This window comes from Pongo pygmaeus, chromosome 3, assembly GCF_028885625.2.
Source record: "Pongo pygmaeus isolate AG05252 chromosome 3, NHGRI_mPonPyg2-v2.0_pri, whole genome shotgun sequence".
NCBI classification, from domain to species: domain Eukaryota; kingdom Metazoa; phylum Chordata; class Mammalia; order Primates; family Hominidae; genus Pongo; species Pongo pygmaeus.
Window position 1 is genome coordinate 6,905,978 of NC_072376.2, and position 14,815 is coordinate 6,920,792.

At 51.0% G+C, this 14,815-nt stretch overlaps 1 protein-coding gene across 3 annotated transcripts in view; it reads left to right on the plus strand.

Moving 5' to 3' along the window:
* Positions 1-14,815, plus strand: part of C3H4orf50 (chromosome 3 C4orf50 homolog) — a 96,141-nt gene that overhangs the window by 49,912 nt on the left and 31,414 nt on the right. For all 3 annotated transcript variants that reach the window (XR_008502051.1, XM_054484762.1, XM_054484763.1), the window contains 3 exons: positions 845-1,027; positions 7,248-7,296; positions 9,601-9,722. Coding sequence is in view for 2 of the 3 variants with exons in the window: in XM_054484762.1 (XP_054340737.1) it covers positions 845-1,027; positions 7,248-7,296; positions 9,601-9,722 (354 nt within the window). In the remaining variant the exon portion in view is untranslated. The remainder of the gene's footprint in view (positions 1-844; positions 1,028-7,247; positions 7,297-9,600; positions 9,723-14,815) is intronic.

Sequence of the window (14,815 nt, forward strand, 5' to 3'; positions counted from 1 at the left end):
GATCTGGGGAGAAGCTGGGGGCTCTGCTCTTTCTCTCTGGCCTCAGGGCAGAGTGGAGAGGGAGGTGCCCTGGGCTGGGCATCAGCAGAACCTGGTTACGCCCTGGACTCCCGCTGACCTGCAGCGTCATCCTCCCTCTGGGGCCTCAGTGTCGTCAGCCGTCAAGTCAGAAACATGAGCCACACAGTTCCGAAAGTTATTTCCCACCCCACATTTCCATGTCTATCTGAGCTTGGCGCTTGTAAAATAAAAATCGTCATAATTCCTGCCGTGCCCCTGCAGACGTGGTAGCTGGGAAGGTGCAGAGTGGACCGTGAGGCTCCTGCAGTGCGAGGCTTCTCTCCTCCCGGCTCTCATTGCCATCATTTGCTGTGGAGCATTTCTTTAAATGGAGGCCGTAATCCCTTATAAAGTGCTATCGAAATGTGAGATAAGGATAGAAACACGACACTCGGTAGGTGTCTGCCTGCGCCGTCTCCTTTTATCCTGGTGTCCATGACAATCCTCATTGTACAGATAGGCAAGTCGAGGTGCAGAGGGGAGCTTGCTCACAGAGCTGGTCCGTGGTGGGGCCCAAATCCACGCTCTTAACCCCTGCTGCCTTGAGCCTAGACCCCATGGAAAGGGCGGTGTGGAGCCCCCGGGGGTGTGTGGCCGTCTGCTCCGAAAGCAGCCTGGCTTCTGCGGGCAGGAAGGCGTCGCAGGGTGGAGGCTGCTCCGCTGAGCTGAGGCAGAGCTGGGGATGGTGAGTAGGGGCCTCAGCTGACCCTCCAGCCCCCAGCCCCCCAGCTCAGCCATGCAGCCCCGGTGGGAGCTCTGCATCCATGGCCTCCCTCCCTTTCAGGCCAAGATAGCTTCCCTGGTCCAGAAGTGCCGGGAGAGGAACCGCCTGATCACCCATCTGCTGCAGGAGCTGCACAGACATGGGCTGGGGAACCTCCTGCTCTCCGAGCTGGCGCAGAACATGCTCAACGACATGGCACTGGCTGAGTACGAGGCCGCCTTCCTGGCTCCGGGAGTCCCAGAGGTAGAGTCCCAGAGGTGGCCCTGTCTCTGCTTCCTATGGGAGTGTGGGCGTGTCCCTTGCATGCCCCTGCCTGACTGGAACAGCCCCTCCTTTCCTCCCTCCCTCCATCCACAGACACTACCCAAGAAGACACCCCCTGGCTTTTCCTGTATGCCAATGCCCATGCCCTGGTTGGGCATGGGAAGATGCATCTGGCAATCTTTACCCTTCACAGTGCTCAGGAAATGGTGCAGGGCACATAAACAGTGATTGTAATTCAGGGGCATACAAGCTTCATTGCGTGTGTGTCACAAGATGGGTCTTTTGTGCCAGGACCTGTGCACTGGCCACTTCCTCTGGCAGGTTGCTTTGGTCACCCCATGACCTCCTGTCCATCCTTCAAGGTACAGGTGTGACCTTGCCCAGGCAGCCTGCTGTGAGCCCCGCAGACCAGAGAGTTAGCCACAGCCTCCCCTGTGCTCCATTGCACGTGGCCCTGCGTGACGGGGCATGAGCAGGGAGCTCTCCTGGCTGTTGCAGGAGTTTGTGGGCCCCTCTCTGATGGGCCCAGAGCCGCTCCATAGCCATCTTTGTCTTCCCAGTGCCTGGCTCTGAGAATCTGCCACAAACCTGGAAGAATGTTTGTTGAATGAATGAAATAATGAACCAAATGAATGAGAATCTCCTTTCCCAGGGTCAACAAAAGAGGAAACTGAGGCCAGAGAGGTTAGGAGATGTGCTCTGGGTCACACAGGCAGTGCACGCGGGGACAAGTGCCAGCTCTCCTGACTACAGTCAGCACCCACAGGTGCCCAGCCATGCCTGCCCACACACATACATGCAGCCCCGTTCCTGGGGACAAGCCAGCAACGCCCCCGCCAGACTAGCTCCGCTCCTTACGTGCGCGGGCGAGACCAGCTCCCATGGTAAACACAGCCAGGGCTGTTTTCCACGGTCCCTCCAGGCTCTGCCTGTGGGGCTTGCTCTCAGCCCCTTGGCACCAGGTCTGAGTCTCTCTCTGCAGCTCTGCCCAGCCTGGTCTCTGCAAGGCCAACCTCCTCTGACCCTTCCTTTCCCTCACAGCCTTGAGAGGTCCCCTCTGGTCCAAATCATTGCACAGCAGAGATGGAGGCCTGGAGGCCAAGAGGCATGTTCAGGGCCATTTGTTGACTCGATTCATAGGCAGAACTTGAATCCAGAGCCCCAGACTCCCAGTCTGTTGCTCTTCTCTTTGCCCAAGGGGTACAAGACTCCTTCAGAACTAGGATAAGGGTGAGAAAAGAGAGCAGAATTTTGTCAAAGTGCCTGCATAGTCCTTGGGATCTACTAGGGGCCCGATACCTGGGGGTTAAGTGAGATAAAATTGAAAGCAGGCCGGGCGCGGTGGCTCATACCTGTAATCCCAGCACTTTGGGAGGCTGGGGCGGGCAGATCACAAGGTCAAGAGATCCAGACCATCCTGGCCAACATGGTGAAACCCCATCTCTACTAAAAATATAAAAATTAGCTGGGCGTGGTGGCACGTGCCTGTAGTCCCAGCTACTCAGGAGGCTAAGGCAGGAGAATCTCTTGAACCCGGGAAGTGGAGGTTGCAGTGAGCCGAGATCGTACCACTGCACTCCAGCCTGGCAACAGAGCAAGACTCCATCAAAAAAAAAAAAAAATCGAAGGCAGAGTTCCAGGTTGTGAAAGTATCAAATAGCAAATGCAGCAGGTGTCACCCTGGAAGGCCGGCTGGCTGGCTGCTGAGGGGACATCATAGCAGTGGCCCACCTTCCAAGGGCTGCTCCTCACTCTCACAGGCCCTAGAACTAGAATTGAAATGTTCACTGGGGTTGGATAGGCTGACTTACAATGACCAAACTCACAGAGAATGATGTATACACTGGAATATTAATTTTTAAATTTCCTATGAGAAATAGAACTATACACAGGTTGAAGTATCTGATGAATACATGAAAAATTGTCAGCGTATTCTCTCCCTATAGTTGAGTTATCTGGAAAATCAAATTTTTTCATTCATTTCTTCATCTGTCACTTGAGAGCCCAGAATGAGAGCAGGGAGAGTTATTATAATAATGTCATCGGACGGATTCATTCATCTCCTATAAGGATGTGCTTCTGGGCCCGGACATGCTTCCGTGGACCAGGGTGTCCCTGCCAGACCTTTTGAAAGTGAAAAAAAAATTGTGATGTGTTTCAGAAATTCAGAGAGCTCCAGGCTGGCTGCAGTGTGGTCCCCGGGGGAGGAGTGGGGGGAGGCTGGGCTTCTGGGAGGCCACAGGCACCTGTGCCCTGGCAGGGTGTCTGCATCTTGGTTCTTAGCGGAGAGCAGGGTGGGAGTGGCGTTGGCCGTTCCTCCTACTGGTAGCCGGGCAGGAAGCGGGTCCAGTGCTGCTTGCTTGATGGACAGTAACTCTCGATTCAGAGGACACAGATGGAATTCTCGATGGAGGCCTTTGGGCTCTGGCTAGGAGCCCAGGAGGACTGCCAGGATGCCTGGGGAGACTCTGATGGGCTGGAGGTGAGAAGTGCCAGAGCAGCAAGGGACAGGTCCTGGGAACTTCAGCCAGGCAGTGGAGGGCTGATGTACCTTCCTGGAATACCCCTGGAGGGTCCTGGGCTTCTGTTGCCCGCAGTGTCCCGAGACGCTCCCATTCTCTGGCCCCTGCCTTCGGGTAGGGGGCATGGGCTGGGCTAGGGTCCCAACTGGACAGGCTGCCTTCATTTATCCAGCCAAGTCATGGTGGCCAAGACTCACGCTGCCCTCCCCCTCGCACGCTTTCCATGGATCTGCTTACTCCACCCTCCCAGCATCCTGCTGCTAGGCTCCATGGGGGACCCTGAGCCTCAGCACGTCCCGGGGCTGTTGAGGGGGTGGGAGCTGGGCCTCGGGCTGAGGCCACTAAGCTCTACCCTTTCAGGAGGAGGTGGCGTGGCCTGGTGCCCACGCAAGCAGCAGTCGGTGACCACCTCCCCTCCCTGCATGTGACTGAGTCTTTGTATTTCCATTTTCTTTTCTTGTCCTGGTTTGGGTGAGTGGTGGAAATTGAGCCTCAGAGTCGATTTGGCCCCAGTGCCCTTTCTGCAGGCATGTGGTGATGGGCTGGGGGCCACAGGTCCCAGCACTGCTGTCTGGGCTGGCATCTGCTGTTTTGCCGTCCGGGTCACTAGCATCCATGGGTCACCCTTGTATCCGCCCTGGCTTCCCTCCTCCTACTCTGCTGATTCTCTCCAGCTCAGGTGCCTGTTTTGGGGATCGGGGGAATCCCACGAGGTCAGCCTGGCCATGGCAGAGGTCACTTTTCTTTCTGCTGGGAACACGGGTCTTGCCGCCTCCCTGATGTTAGCTGGAGATGGGCCCTCAGGGAAGGCAGGCTCTTGCTGCTCTCGGATTCCTAAAACCTCTCTGGAGTTCTTAATTCCACCTTGTCCCCTGGACGCCTTGAGTGAGCAGGGCTCAGGGCACCTTCTTGGGCCTGTTTTGCTTCCTCTCCTATGCCCCCCGACCTCTAGCCCCAGCAGGCCTTTTTTTTTTTTTTTCCTGTGTTTTGCCTGGACCTAGGCTGTTGATATTCACAAGCGTGAAATGAGACACCTTTGCTATTTGTATTCGGTCACATCGTCCCCTTTCCCCGTCCCTGAGACCTTGGAGGCAGAGGCCCGGGTGCCAAAGGAGAGGAGAAGAGGGTTGCTGGGGCTCACCTGGGACACAGCACTGGCTAAGATGACAGCTGGCTCTCCTGCCCACCCCTAGGGTCTGGCCTGGGGTCCACTCCACAAATGGAAGGTCCCGTCAGAGAACAGAGAACTCCTGAGCTTCCTGCGCTCCTAGCTGGGTGGTTTCCCGTCCTCTCCCTGGGCATGAAGATTCACCTACAGATGATGACACCGTGATTCTAAATAACAACCCGTCTCATGAACTTGGCACTTGCCCTTCACTGACCTAAGCCACCTGTTGTCTTAGGCCAGGTGGGGGCTGCTGCATCCTATGGGGCTCTGTGAGGTTTGAATTAGATTAAAGACCCCATGTCAAATGCCTGGCACAGCACCTGTCACACACAGGCACCCAACAGCTTTTGGGGCACCTTCAAGCAAAACGTCAGTTTTGCTCCCCTGGGAGCAGCCAGGGGCCTTGGGCACACTAGCAGGGGAGAGTCATCCAATCGGGGCAAAGAGGTAGGTGACCTAGTAAGGAAGATGCTCATCTTACCTCCTCTCGCCCTGCTGTTTCCTCCTCCTGCCACCTCCTACTTTCCTCTGGGTATTTGTCAACGAGATCTAGTTGTGGGACTTTGGAAATGGAATCTGGTCTAAAAAAGGAGCAGTCATACTCAGACGATTAAAGAATTGTCCCTCAAAGCCTTGAACTCCCCCAGTTCATTAAATCAGCAATCCCCAAGCCTGGGCCTCCAAGGATCCAGGCAATTATTTTCTCTTTAACCCCTGTCTTTTACAAAACTTGGAATATTCCCCTAAAAGTTTGCATGGGGAGAGAGGCAGGGCTTGGGAGAGTGTAGCACAAGTCTTCATCTGTCCCCTACTCTGTGTCATTGGCATTTAGTGGACATTCCTTCTCATCTCGTTCTGGTGGACCCCTACAAAGGACATATTGGTACTGTATTTCCATTCCACAGATGGAGAGGGTGAGGCTCAGAGAATTCAACTGACTTGGCCAGGATCATGGAATCAGTGAGTGGCAGAGGCAGGACTCAACTTGAGAAAGCCTGGCGGCTCTGCAGCCACTCCAGGCCAATGCAGTAGTTGAGGAGCTAGAAGCAGACAAGGGTCCTTGCACCCCAACCACATACCGAATGCAGGGCCACCCAGAAGTCAGTTGAGTGCGCTTGAGGCTACTCTGCCGGTGTATCCTCTACGAAGGCGAACAAAACCTCAGTCTCACATTGAAGGAGCCTCTATCTAATGAGGAGACACCTGACTCTAAACCCAGGGGCAACAAAGGGCATTCATTCAAAGCACTGGAAATAAGCAGAGAGGAGAGAGAGACAGATTGGAGGATATGCTTTCTGGAGTAGGAAGCACTCAGATCAGGCCTTGAAGGACAGAAAGCAGGATTTAACAGCTGGAAGGATGGAGTGAAGGTCTCAAGGCTGCGAGACCTGCATGGGCACGGGCACGGCGGCGGGAGAGTCCAGGGTGCTTGAAGACACAACGGTGTTGAAAGGGTGACAGCAAAGTGCTCTAAGAGCACCGTTCAGGAGCAGGCATTGTGCCTGGTACCGAAGCCTCCCAGGAGTGCTGGTGTGATCCGGTTACTACCAGAAGACGGCTGAGCCATAACCCATGCCCCAGAGTATTAGGCCCTCCACCAGTCAATCCAGGTTAGAAGGGACCCTCATAGAGCCCAGGTGTCACTGCAGCATAGGAGGTGCTGTGTGAGAGGCAAGTGGCTGAACTCTGCCAGGTGGAGTCAGGGAAGACTTCACAGAGGAGGCAACATTTGAATTGGGCCTTGACGTCTACGTAGAAGTTCACCAGAGACAGAGAGAGAAGGCAGAGCCCTTCCAGACATGGAGATGGCCTCTTATACCTGGAGGAAGAGCGTAAGCAGGGTATTGGAAGTGGAGACAGGAAAGACAGTTATCACAGCAGCACTGCACCCAGGCCCCTGCCCCATCAGAAACACCCAGGAGGAAGCGGGATCCAGGCTGCCGGTCTGGAAACAACTCTAACCTGCCTTGAAGATCCAGCAGTTGCTCTTGCTCAACCACTTGAGGGCCATGGGCCAACCAATTGAGTGATCATTGCCATCTCACTTCTCACCTGCCCCGTGCAATGCAGAACCAGGAGGACACTGATCTGTGCGGTGGTGCAGGTGGTGCACTCAGATTCAAGCCCGACCTGAATTCCTGGGTGATTGAATCAGGGGCCCCAGGGGAGACATCAGAGCACTGGATGTCCTCATTAAAATGTTTTTTAATAGCAATTTCTAAAGCACTTTTATTACTGTCTCCATTTGGAGATTTAATTTGAGAAAAGGAAATGGAATCTTTTTTTGTGCCCATGTTTCCTAAGAGCAAAACCAATTCCTGTTCTCCTTTGAGCGTCCTGGAGAGAAGAGGAAGGAGGTCTTCACGCACACAGGCAGGGCTGGTCCTACACAGAATGCAGTTTTTTTGGGGGAGGGGTGATGGCCCTGCTTGGTCCAATTGTAGTCCTCTGTGCAAGGCTGTCCCTCCAGTGCCATGCAGAATAACTGCCAAGATGTCTTTTCTTGCAGACAAGCCACCACCTGGACGTCAAGTCTGAGATGACGGCAGCTTTAAGAGGTCAGTGTGATTTTTGATCAGGAAAAGTCTGTGTGCTCAGAAAAAGTCCAGGCCAGCAGGACGCTGTGACAGGTGGGCCAGCGGGGAGATGCCCACTGTTGCGTTCATGTTACTAAAAGGAACGGGACCCACTTCTCCCTCCCACTTTCCTATGTGGCATTGCCTTCCTATTTCACAATGAGAGAACACACTGGAAAAATACAAACGTTCAAATTCCTCAGTGCTAGAGTTTCACTCCTGGAAACTCATCCTAAGTAGATAATTCTGTATGTGGAAAGACTCTGTGGACAGGCATGTTCCTGCCAGTGCATCTATAATAGCGAAAAACTGGGAGGAACCCTCAGTATTGTTAATGAACCCATATAATCAGTGAAATACAACATAGTCATTAAAATGGTTCTGAGAAACACCACGCAACAGCATGGGAATTACCATGTTCTACTAAGTTTAAAACTGTTAGGATATGGGCCAGGCACAGTGGCTCACGCCTGTAATCCCAGCACTTTGGGGGGCCGAGGCAGGTGGATCACGAGGTCAAGACATGGAGACCATCCTGGCCAACATGGTGAAACCCCATCTCTACTAAAAATACAAAAATTAGCTGGGCGTGGTGGCACGTGCCTGTAGTTCCAGCTACTCGGGAGGCTGAGGCAGGAGAATGGCTGGAACCCGGGAGGGAGAGGTTGCAATGAACCGAGATCGCACCACTGTACTCCAGCCTAGCGAAAGAGCGAGACTCCATCAAAACACACACACACACACACACACACACACACACACAACTCTTAGGATATGGAATGTTTCATATAATTATAACAGCATAATTCGATGTGCACGTCTGGGTCTGATCTGCAACTTAGGCTAGGACAGCAACTAAAATACTAGCCGTGGTTACTCAGAGAGTTGGTAACATGAGTGCTTTTTCTTTAATTCTGCTGTTTTTATTATTTATTTATTTATTTATTTATTTATTTTTGAGATGGAGTGTCGCTCTGTCGCCCACGCTGGAGTGCATTGGTGTGATCTCAGCTCACTGCAACCTCCATCTCCTCAGTTCAAGCAATTCTCCTGCCTCAGCCTCCCGAGTAGCTGAGATTACAGGCACCCACTATCATGCCTGGCTAATTTTTGTATTTTTGTAGAGACAGGGTTTCTCCATGTTGGGCAGTCTGGTCTTGAACTCCTGACCTCATGTGATCTGCCTGCCTCAGCCTCTCAAAGTGCTGGGATTACAGGCGTGAGCCACTGCACCCGGCCTATTTTTACTATTAAAAAGAAAATGAAGCCGCTACCTGACCAGACAGAATTTTCCTGGGCCTTGTTTTACTCTTTTTTATTTCAATAATAAATTTGGGGGAACAGGTGGTATTTGATTGGGCCTTGTTGAAGCGCAGCTTACTACCCTCAGTGTGGGGGTGAGACGGGGCTCCTAAGGATTTGTTTAGTGTTGTGTTCGGATCAGGTGCTCGATAAAAACGTGTAGAACGTCTGGATGGTGTTACCTTTAAGACTGAGCTGCTATTGAGATCTGTTCATCTAGTGGTTCTTATTACTAGATTCTATTCTTGCCAGCTGTGTGGTCTTAGATGAGTTCATTAACCTCTCTGAGCCATACACTCTTTTAAGAGGAGGATAATATGACCTTCCTGTGGAGTGTCTGGCCCCTGGCACATAGCAGGATGTCAGTACACGAGCAGAGAAACGTGTTCTCAGTCTTTGACGCCTCAGGATGGGCCTGTCCTTCTCTACCAGGCTGTCCCTACAGCCTGACTTGGTGCCTGTTCTCACAGTTGGAGAGGTGCAGATCCTAGCTGGTCTGCTTCTGCCACTAATTTTCTCTCTGTGGCCCCAGGCAAGTCTCCTTCCCTCTCTTGCTCAGCTTCATCCCGTTTCAAAGAAGGAAATGCGCTAGACCGATTGGGTTATTTTTTTGTTGGACATTTCTGGAGGGCCGCCACATGCCAGATCCCACATAGGTGTTGCTGCACTTACAAAGCTAAGCCAGCTTGCAAAGGCGGTGGTCCCTGCGTGGAATGAGCTTGCAGCCAGGTAGGGGAAGGTGAGGCAGGCAGGCAGGCAGTTTTCTGGGGTGCCCCAAGATCATGACAGCACCATCAGAGGCATATGGGTGAGGTCCTTGGAGAGCTCAAAGGCATCTGAGAGGACCTCTGCCCCGGGGCATGGAAACTGGGAATGATCTGGGAATGGCTAGAGAGTGAAGAAGGTTATGACAGGGCTCAGAGACTTGTAGACTTTTCACCTAGCTTCCTGGGTGGAGGCTTGACTGAGAATTTTCCCTTCCAGCTCAGACATACCTCTTGAATCCTGAAATGGACAGTGTCCTCCAAAGCTCATTGTCTTCAGAGTCCTGGCCTGTTCCCGAGCCGGAGTGGCCAGCACAGACAGCCCAACTGGATTCTCCGAAGGTGAGAAGGCACCTGTCACCTCATTTCCTAAATGAACTTTGTTATTGAAAGTACAACACATTTACAGCTTAGCAAATTATCCAAGCGATATACACCCAGAAAGCCGCCACCAGGTCAAGAAATAGAACACAACCGACTCCCGAACAGCCCCCTGCTTTCACCCTCAGTCTCCTTCTATGATCTAATTTTAATGTTTGTTTCTGGTCAAATCATGTGTCCTAGGTCTGGTGACATTTTTTTTTTTTTTTTTTTTTTTTTTTTGAGACGGAGTCTTGCCCTGTTTCCCAGGCTGGAGTGCAGTGGTGCAATCTCGGCTCACTGCAACCTCTGCCTCCTTGTTTCAAGCGATTCTCCTGCCTCAGCCTCGGGAGTATCTGGGATTACAGGCACCCACCACCACGCCCGGCTAATTTTTGTATTTTTAGTAGAGATGGGGTTTCACTCTGTTGGCAAACTCCTGACCTCGTGATCCACCCACCTTGACCTCCCAAAGTGCTGGGATTACAGGCGTGAGCCACCGCACCCAGCTGGTCTGGTGACTTTTAGTGGATGCTGGACATCATGTATGAAACCTTGATGACACAATTTGAGGCCTGACAGTATCTCCATCCACAGAGGACTTCCTTTGTTCTGCTCAGGGCAGGTCATCTTCCTCACATTAGGGCTGAGTCGACGAGGAGTTCCAGTGCTCAGGAGGTCTGCTGCGTTTCTGGTTCACGGCTCACTCCTAGGGCATAAAAGCCTGTCGAGTGTTTGAGAGCCCTTTCCCTGTCGGCCCCAAGAGGCTGCTCAGAGCTCTCCTTAGCTTTTCACCCTTTCAGCTGGCTCCTTCCTGCACAGACCCTGCCTTCATCTCGAGGGGAAATAGGTCCTCAAGTGCCCTGCTCGCTTTTCTTGGCTTCTCTTCTGTTTTCAATTTTGGTCTCACAAGTCCTCACGGCCTTGGTAGCTCTCAGATGGCTTCAGACAAATGTTCTGTTACGTTTCCCCCTAGCTTTTCTAGTTGCACATACTGCAGGTTTGGTCCCAAAGACCCTAATCAGTCATTGCCAGAGCAGCACTCCCCTCTGTCTTCCCAGAGAAAACTTACTTTACTTATGAGCTTTGGGGTCTGGCAGATCTGAGTTCAAGTCCCAGCCCTACCCCTTTTTAGTTCCGTGTGATGTTAGGCAAGTACTTCATCTGCCTGCACGTAACTATCAGCTGTGAAATGCGGCTGCCTGCCTCCTACTGTTAGGAGGAGAAAACAGGCAGGCAGAGCTGAGTGTGTGCCTGGCACATCAGGGGTGCTCACAGTAAAAAAGAGAAAGCAGCCATTGCTCAGAAGGAAAACTGCTCTTACTGATTTTATTTCAGCTGATTGTAATTTTTCTCCCTTCTTTTATCCCCATGGCCTCTTTCCCGTCTCAATTATTACATTAATTTATTTTATCTAAAAGATAAAAGAGACAACAATATTTACCTCTCAGGCTTGTTGGGACAATTCAATGAAATCATGCATATGAAGCATTTATTATAGTGCCTGGAATCAAAAATAGAGGCGGTATTAAAAAAAATGACAGCTATTGTTATTGACCTTAAACTTTTTTTTTCTGGTGGGTAAACTTCATTTTAAATGATTTCTTATCTAGTAATAAAAACAAAGCTTTGATCATTCCTAGGATAATTACCTCTGATTTTTTATTTTGATCTGCCTTATCAGCAGCAGGTAGAAGATATTCTAGGCAGGCCGGGCACAGTGGCTCACGCCTGTAATCCCAGCACTTTGAGGGGCTGAGGGCGGATCACTTGAGGTCAGGAGTTTGAGACTAGCTGGCCAACATGGTGAAACCCCGTCTCTACTAAAAATATAAAAATTAGCTGGGTATGGTGGTACATGCCTGTAGTCTCAGCTACTCGGGAGGCTGAGGCAGGAGAATTGCTTGAACCTGGGAGGCGGAGGTTGTAGTGAGCCAAGATCGTGTCTCTGCACTCCAGCCAGGACAACAGAGCGAGACTCCATCTCAAAAAAAAAAAAAAGAAAAGAAAAAAAAAGAAGAAAATATTTTAGGCAAAGGGAGCACTTGCAAAGAGACGGGAGGGTGAGTGTCCATAAGGCATTTGAAGGAATGGCAAGCAACATCGCTGGAGCATAAAGTATGAGGAGGTAGAGAGGAGACTAGAAGAGGATAATGACGACAGTGATAGCAACAGCAGTGAAACAGAAAACACACCCAAATCTTACTGTACCGGCACTGGCTCATCCAGTCCCACAAAGGGCCCACCAAATAGATATCAGCATCAGCTCCACTTTACCTGTGAGAAAAGATGAGGCACAGAGGGAGCAAAGGTCACCCAGCTCCTAAGTGGCAGAGCTGGTCTCCCAGCCCGGGGCGCCTGGCTCCGGAGCTGGCCCTCTGATCGTTATGTGGCCAGATGGTGCGTGGCCTGGATGGGGCAGGGATGGGGGGAGAGGAGCAGTCCCTCTTCCCTCCCTCAAAGTTCCAATCTGGAGCTCAGTGTGAGAACAAACCCTCTAATGTCTGCTGTCAGTGACACTGGCCAGAAAGCTGTAGCAAAGCTTTTGAGGAAATAGTTGGAGTAACATGTTGCATGAATGGATAAACCCAAAATGCATCTTAATACCCTTATGGTTCCAAGTTTGTCAGGTGTTCTTCAGCTTTCTTCAAAGTTATCACTAAAAACACAGAATGCCACTGGACTGGAAACCCTTCCTCTGCTGGAAATCACTTCAGGTCCATAGGGGACTTCTGTTTCTTTGTAGCAAGATGGCAGAATGTCAATTTAAACGTTTTTCCCATGCTTTGCACGGTACCTGGCCCATGGGAGGCCTTCAGAAGCGTTTGTTGGGTGAGTAGTTAGCCAGAGACAGGGGCCATCGGGCTGTTTCTCTGGAAGGCGCACAGCACCTGCTCCTGGTTCCCAGCACTGCATTTTCGCTGCAGTCTTGGTTCTGTCCAGTCGTCATGAGCATTTGGGAACAGAGCTCCTTGCCCTGGGCAAAAACAGACTGCAAGCCACGTATCTGGGCTGGTTTTGGGGAAGAGCTTCCCATGCTGAAAACAAACTTGTTAAATAATGACACCAGGGGATTAGTGACCTACAAGGAAAATGAGGTCATGGAGTTTTGAAGGGCAGTAACTAAATTTGTCACATGTCACACAATTCTATTACTGTACAGTTGAGCTTAGCAAAAAAAGGAGAAGAGAGCTTTAGAGTACACAAACATGTCCTGAAAAGGCTGACAGATCTTTAGTGAATGAGGAAATGTTTCGCCCTCTATATCATCAGCCTCATCCTATCAGTCAGCCACTGAAGATCCAACATTACATCCCTCGGTTCAGCTGTCACTGTGGTGGGGAATCAGGCAGGCTTGAGAGCCGTATGGCCTGGGTTCAAATCTTGCAGCAGGCTCCTATTAGCTGTGTGGCCTTGGGCACAGCACTTCACCTCTCTGGGCTTCTGTTTCTTCCTCTGTATGATGGGATAACAATAATAGCACTTATCTCCTTAGATTTTGTAAAGATGCAATGAATCAAAACGTGGAAAGTGCTTGGAACGATACATCGCAAGAGCTCAGTAAATGTTCACTGTTGTAGATTGAACCCTAGGAAATTGCCAATATTATACTACTCTTTCCCTCAGAAACAGTAATTTCATATGGCTTAAACTATCATTATCATTATTATTATTGTTGTTGTTTTTGAGATGGAGTCTCCCTCTGTTGCCCAGGCGGGAGTGCAGAGGCACGATCTCGGCTCACTGCAACCTCTGCCTCCCAGGTTTGAGCGATTCTCCTGCCTCAGCCTTTTGAGTAGCTGAGATTACAGGTGTGCACCACCACACCCAGCTAATTTTTGTATTTTTAGTAGAGACATTCATTTCAAAACAAAAAGCTAAACTACGTTAAAATAAATCTATGCACTTTGACACTTCCTGGGGAGCCCTCAGTTCCTTGTCCTTGTCCTTGTTTGTCCTTCAATGAAGAGACAGCCACTTCCAAGAGGGGACAGAATTGGACAGGTAGCGGCTTTAGTAGAGACAGGGTTTTACCATGTTGGCCAGGCTGGTCTCGAACTGCTGACCTCAGGTGAGCTACCCACCTCAGCCTCCCAAAGTGCTGGGATTACAGGCATGAGCCAGGCCGACTATCATTATTATTATTATAAGATGGAGTCCAGACTCCTATGCACACATTAGTCAGCTCAGAATGACCTTGCATTTTAAACACATAACAGAATCCTGCTCCTCTCCAAAAGCTGAGCTCAGACACTGCCTCCATGAGGCCTTCCCAGCTCCTCAGTGTGCAGTCAGCACTTCCGTCCTGGAGGCTTCATCAGCACCTGTGTGGGTCTCTCTTCAGGCTTGAATACTGAAGCATAATATTGAGTTTATGTGTCTGTCTTTCCCACTGGATTGGAAGTGCTTTGAGGGCAGGGACAAGGTCAGGCTTGGCACATAGTGATTGCCGATTCCCTGCCTCTGCTGTCCAGCCTCTTTTTCAGCCGTCTTCCACCGGCGAGGCAAAAGGCCCTGCTCATTGCAAACCTGCGGCTGCTCTTGCCTCCTGGGACTGGTGGAGACGTTGGCTCCATTCTGCTCATCTGTCTGGCAAGGCACCGACACACCTTCCACACCCTTTAGAGGAGGGAGAAGAGGCATTAGCAGGACTCACATTTTACCTGGTGAGGCGGACCTGCCTGTCATTTGCAGGGAAGGTGCCTGAGAGGTGTGAGATGCTGGTCGTGAAGGGATCACAGGTACAACAGTGATTGGAAAGGAGACGTAGAAAGAGTGGAGATTTGAAATCAGACGGGCTTGGCTTTGAACTCGAAGCCAGCCACTTCAGAGCTAATACATTTAGTGAAGGCATTTAGAATCTCTTAAACTGTTAAGTGGGTTTTCATTTATAAAGTGGGCCTGATGATAGCTTGTTGGGGGAACTAAGTGAAGGCAAGTAAGATGGCACATTTGGGGAAAGCCCTGAGATGTGCTGGGCATGAGGTCTGCAACCAGCAAGACATTGCTTCCCCTTTCAAGGGAAGGTCACTTTCTCTTATCACTGGGAAGGAGAAAATTTATAGAGGACATCC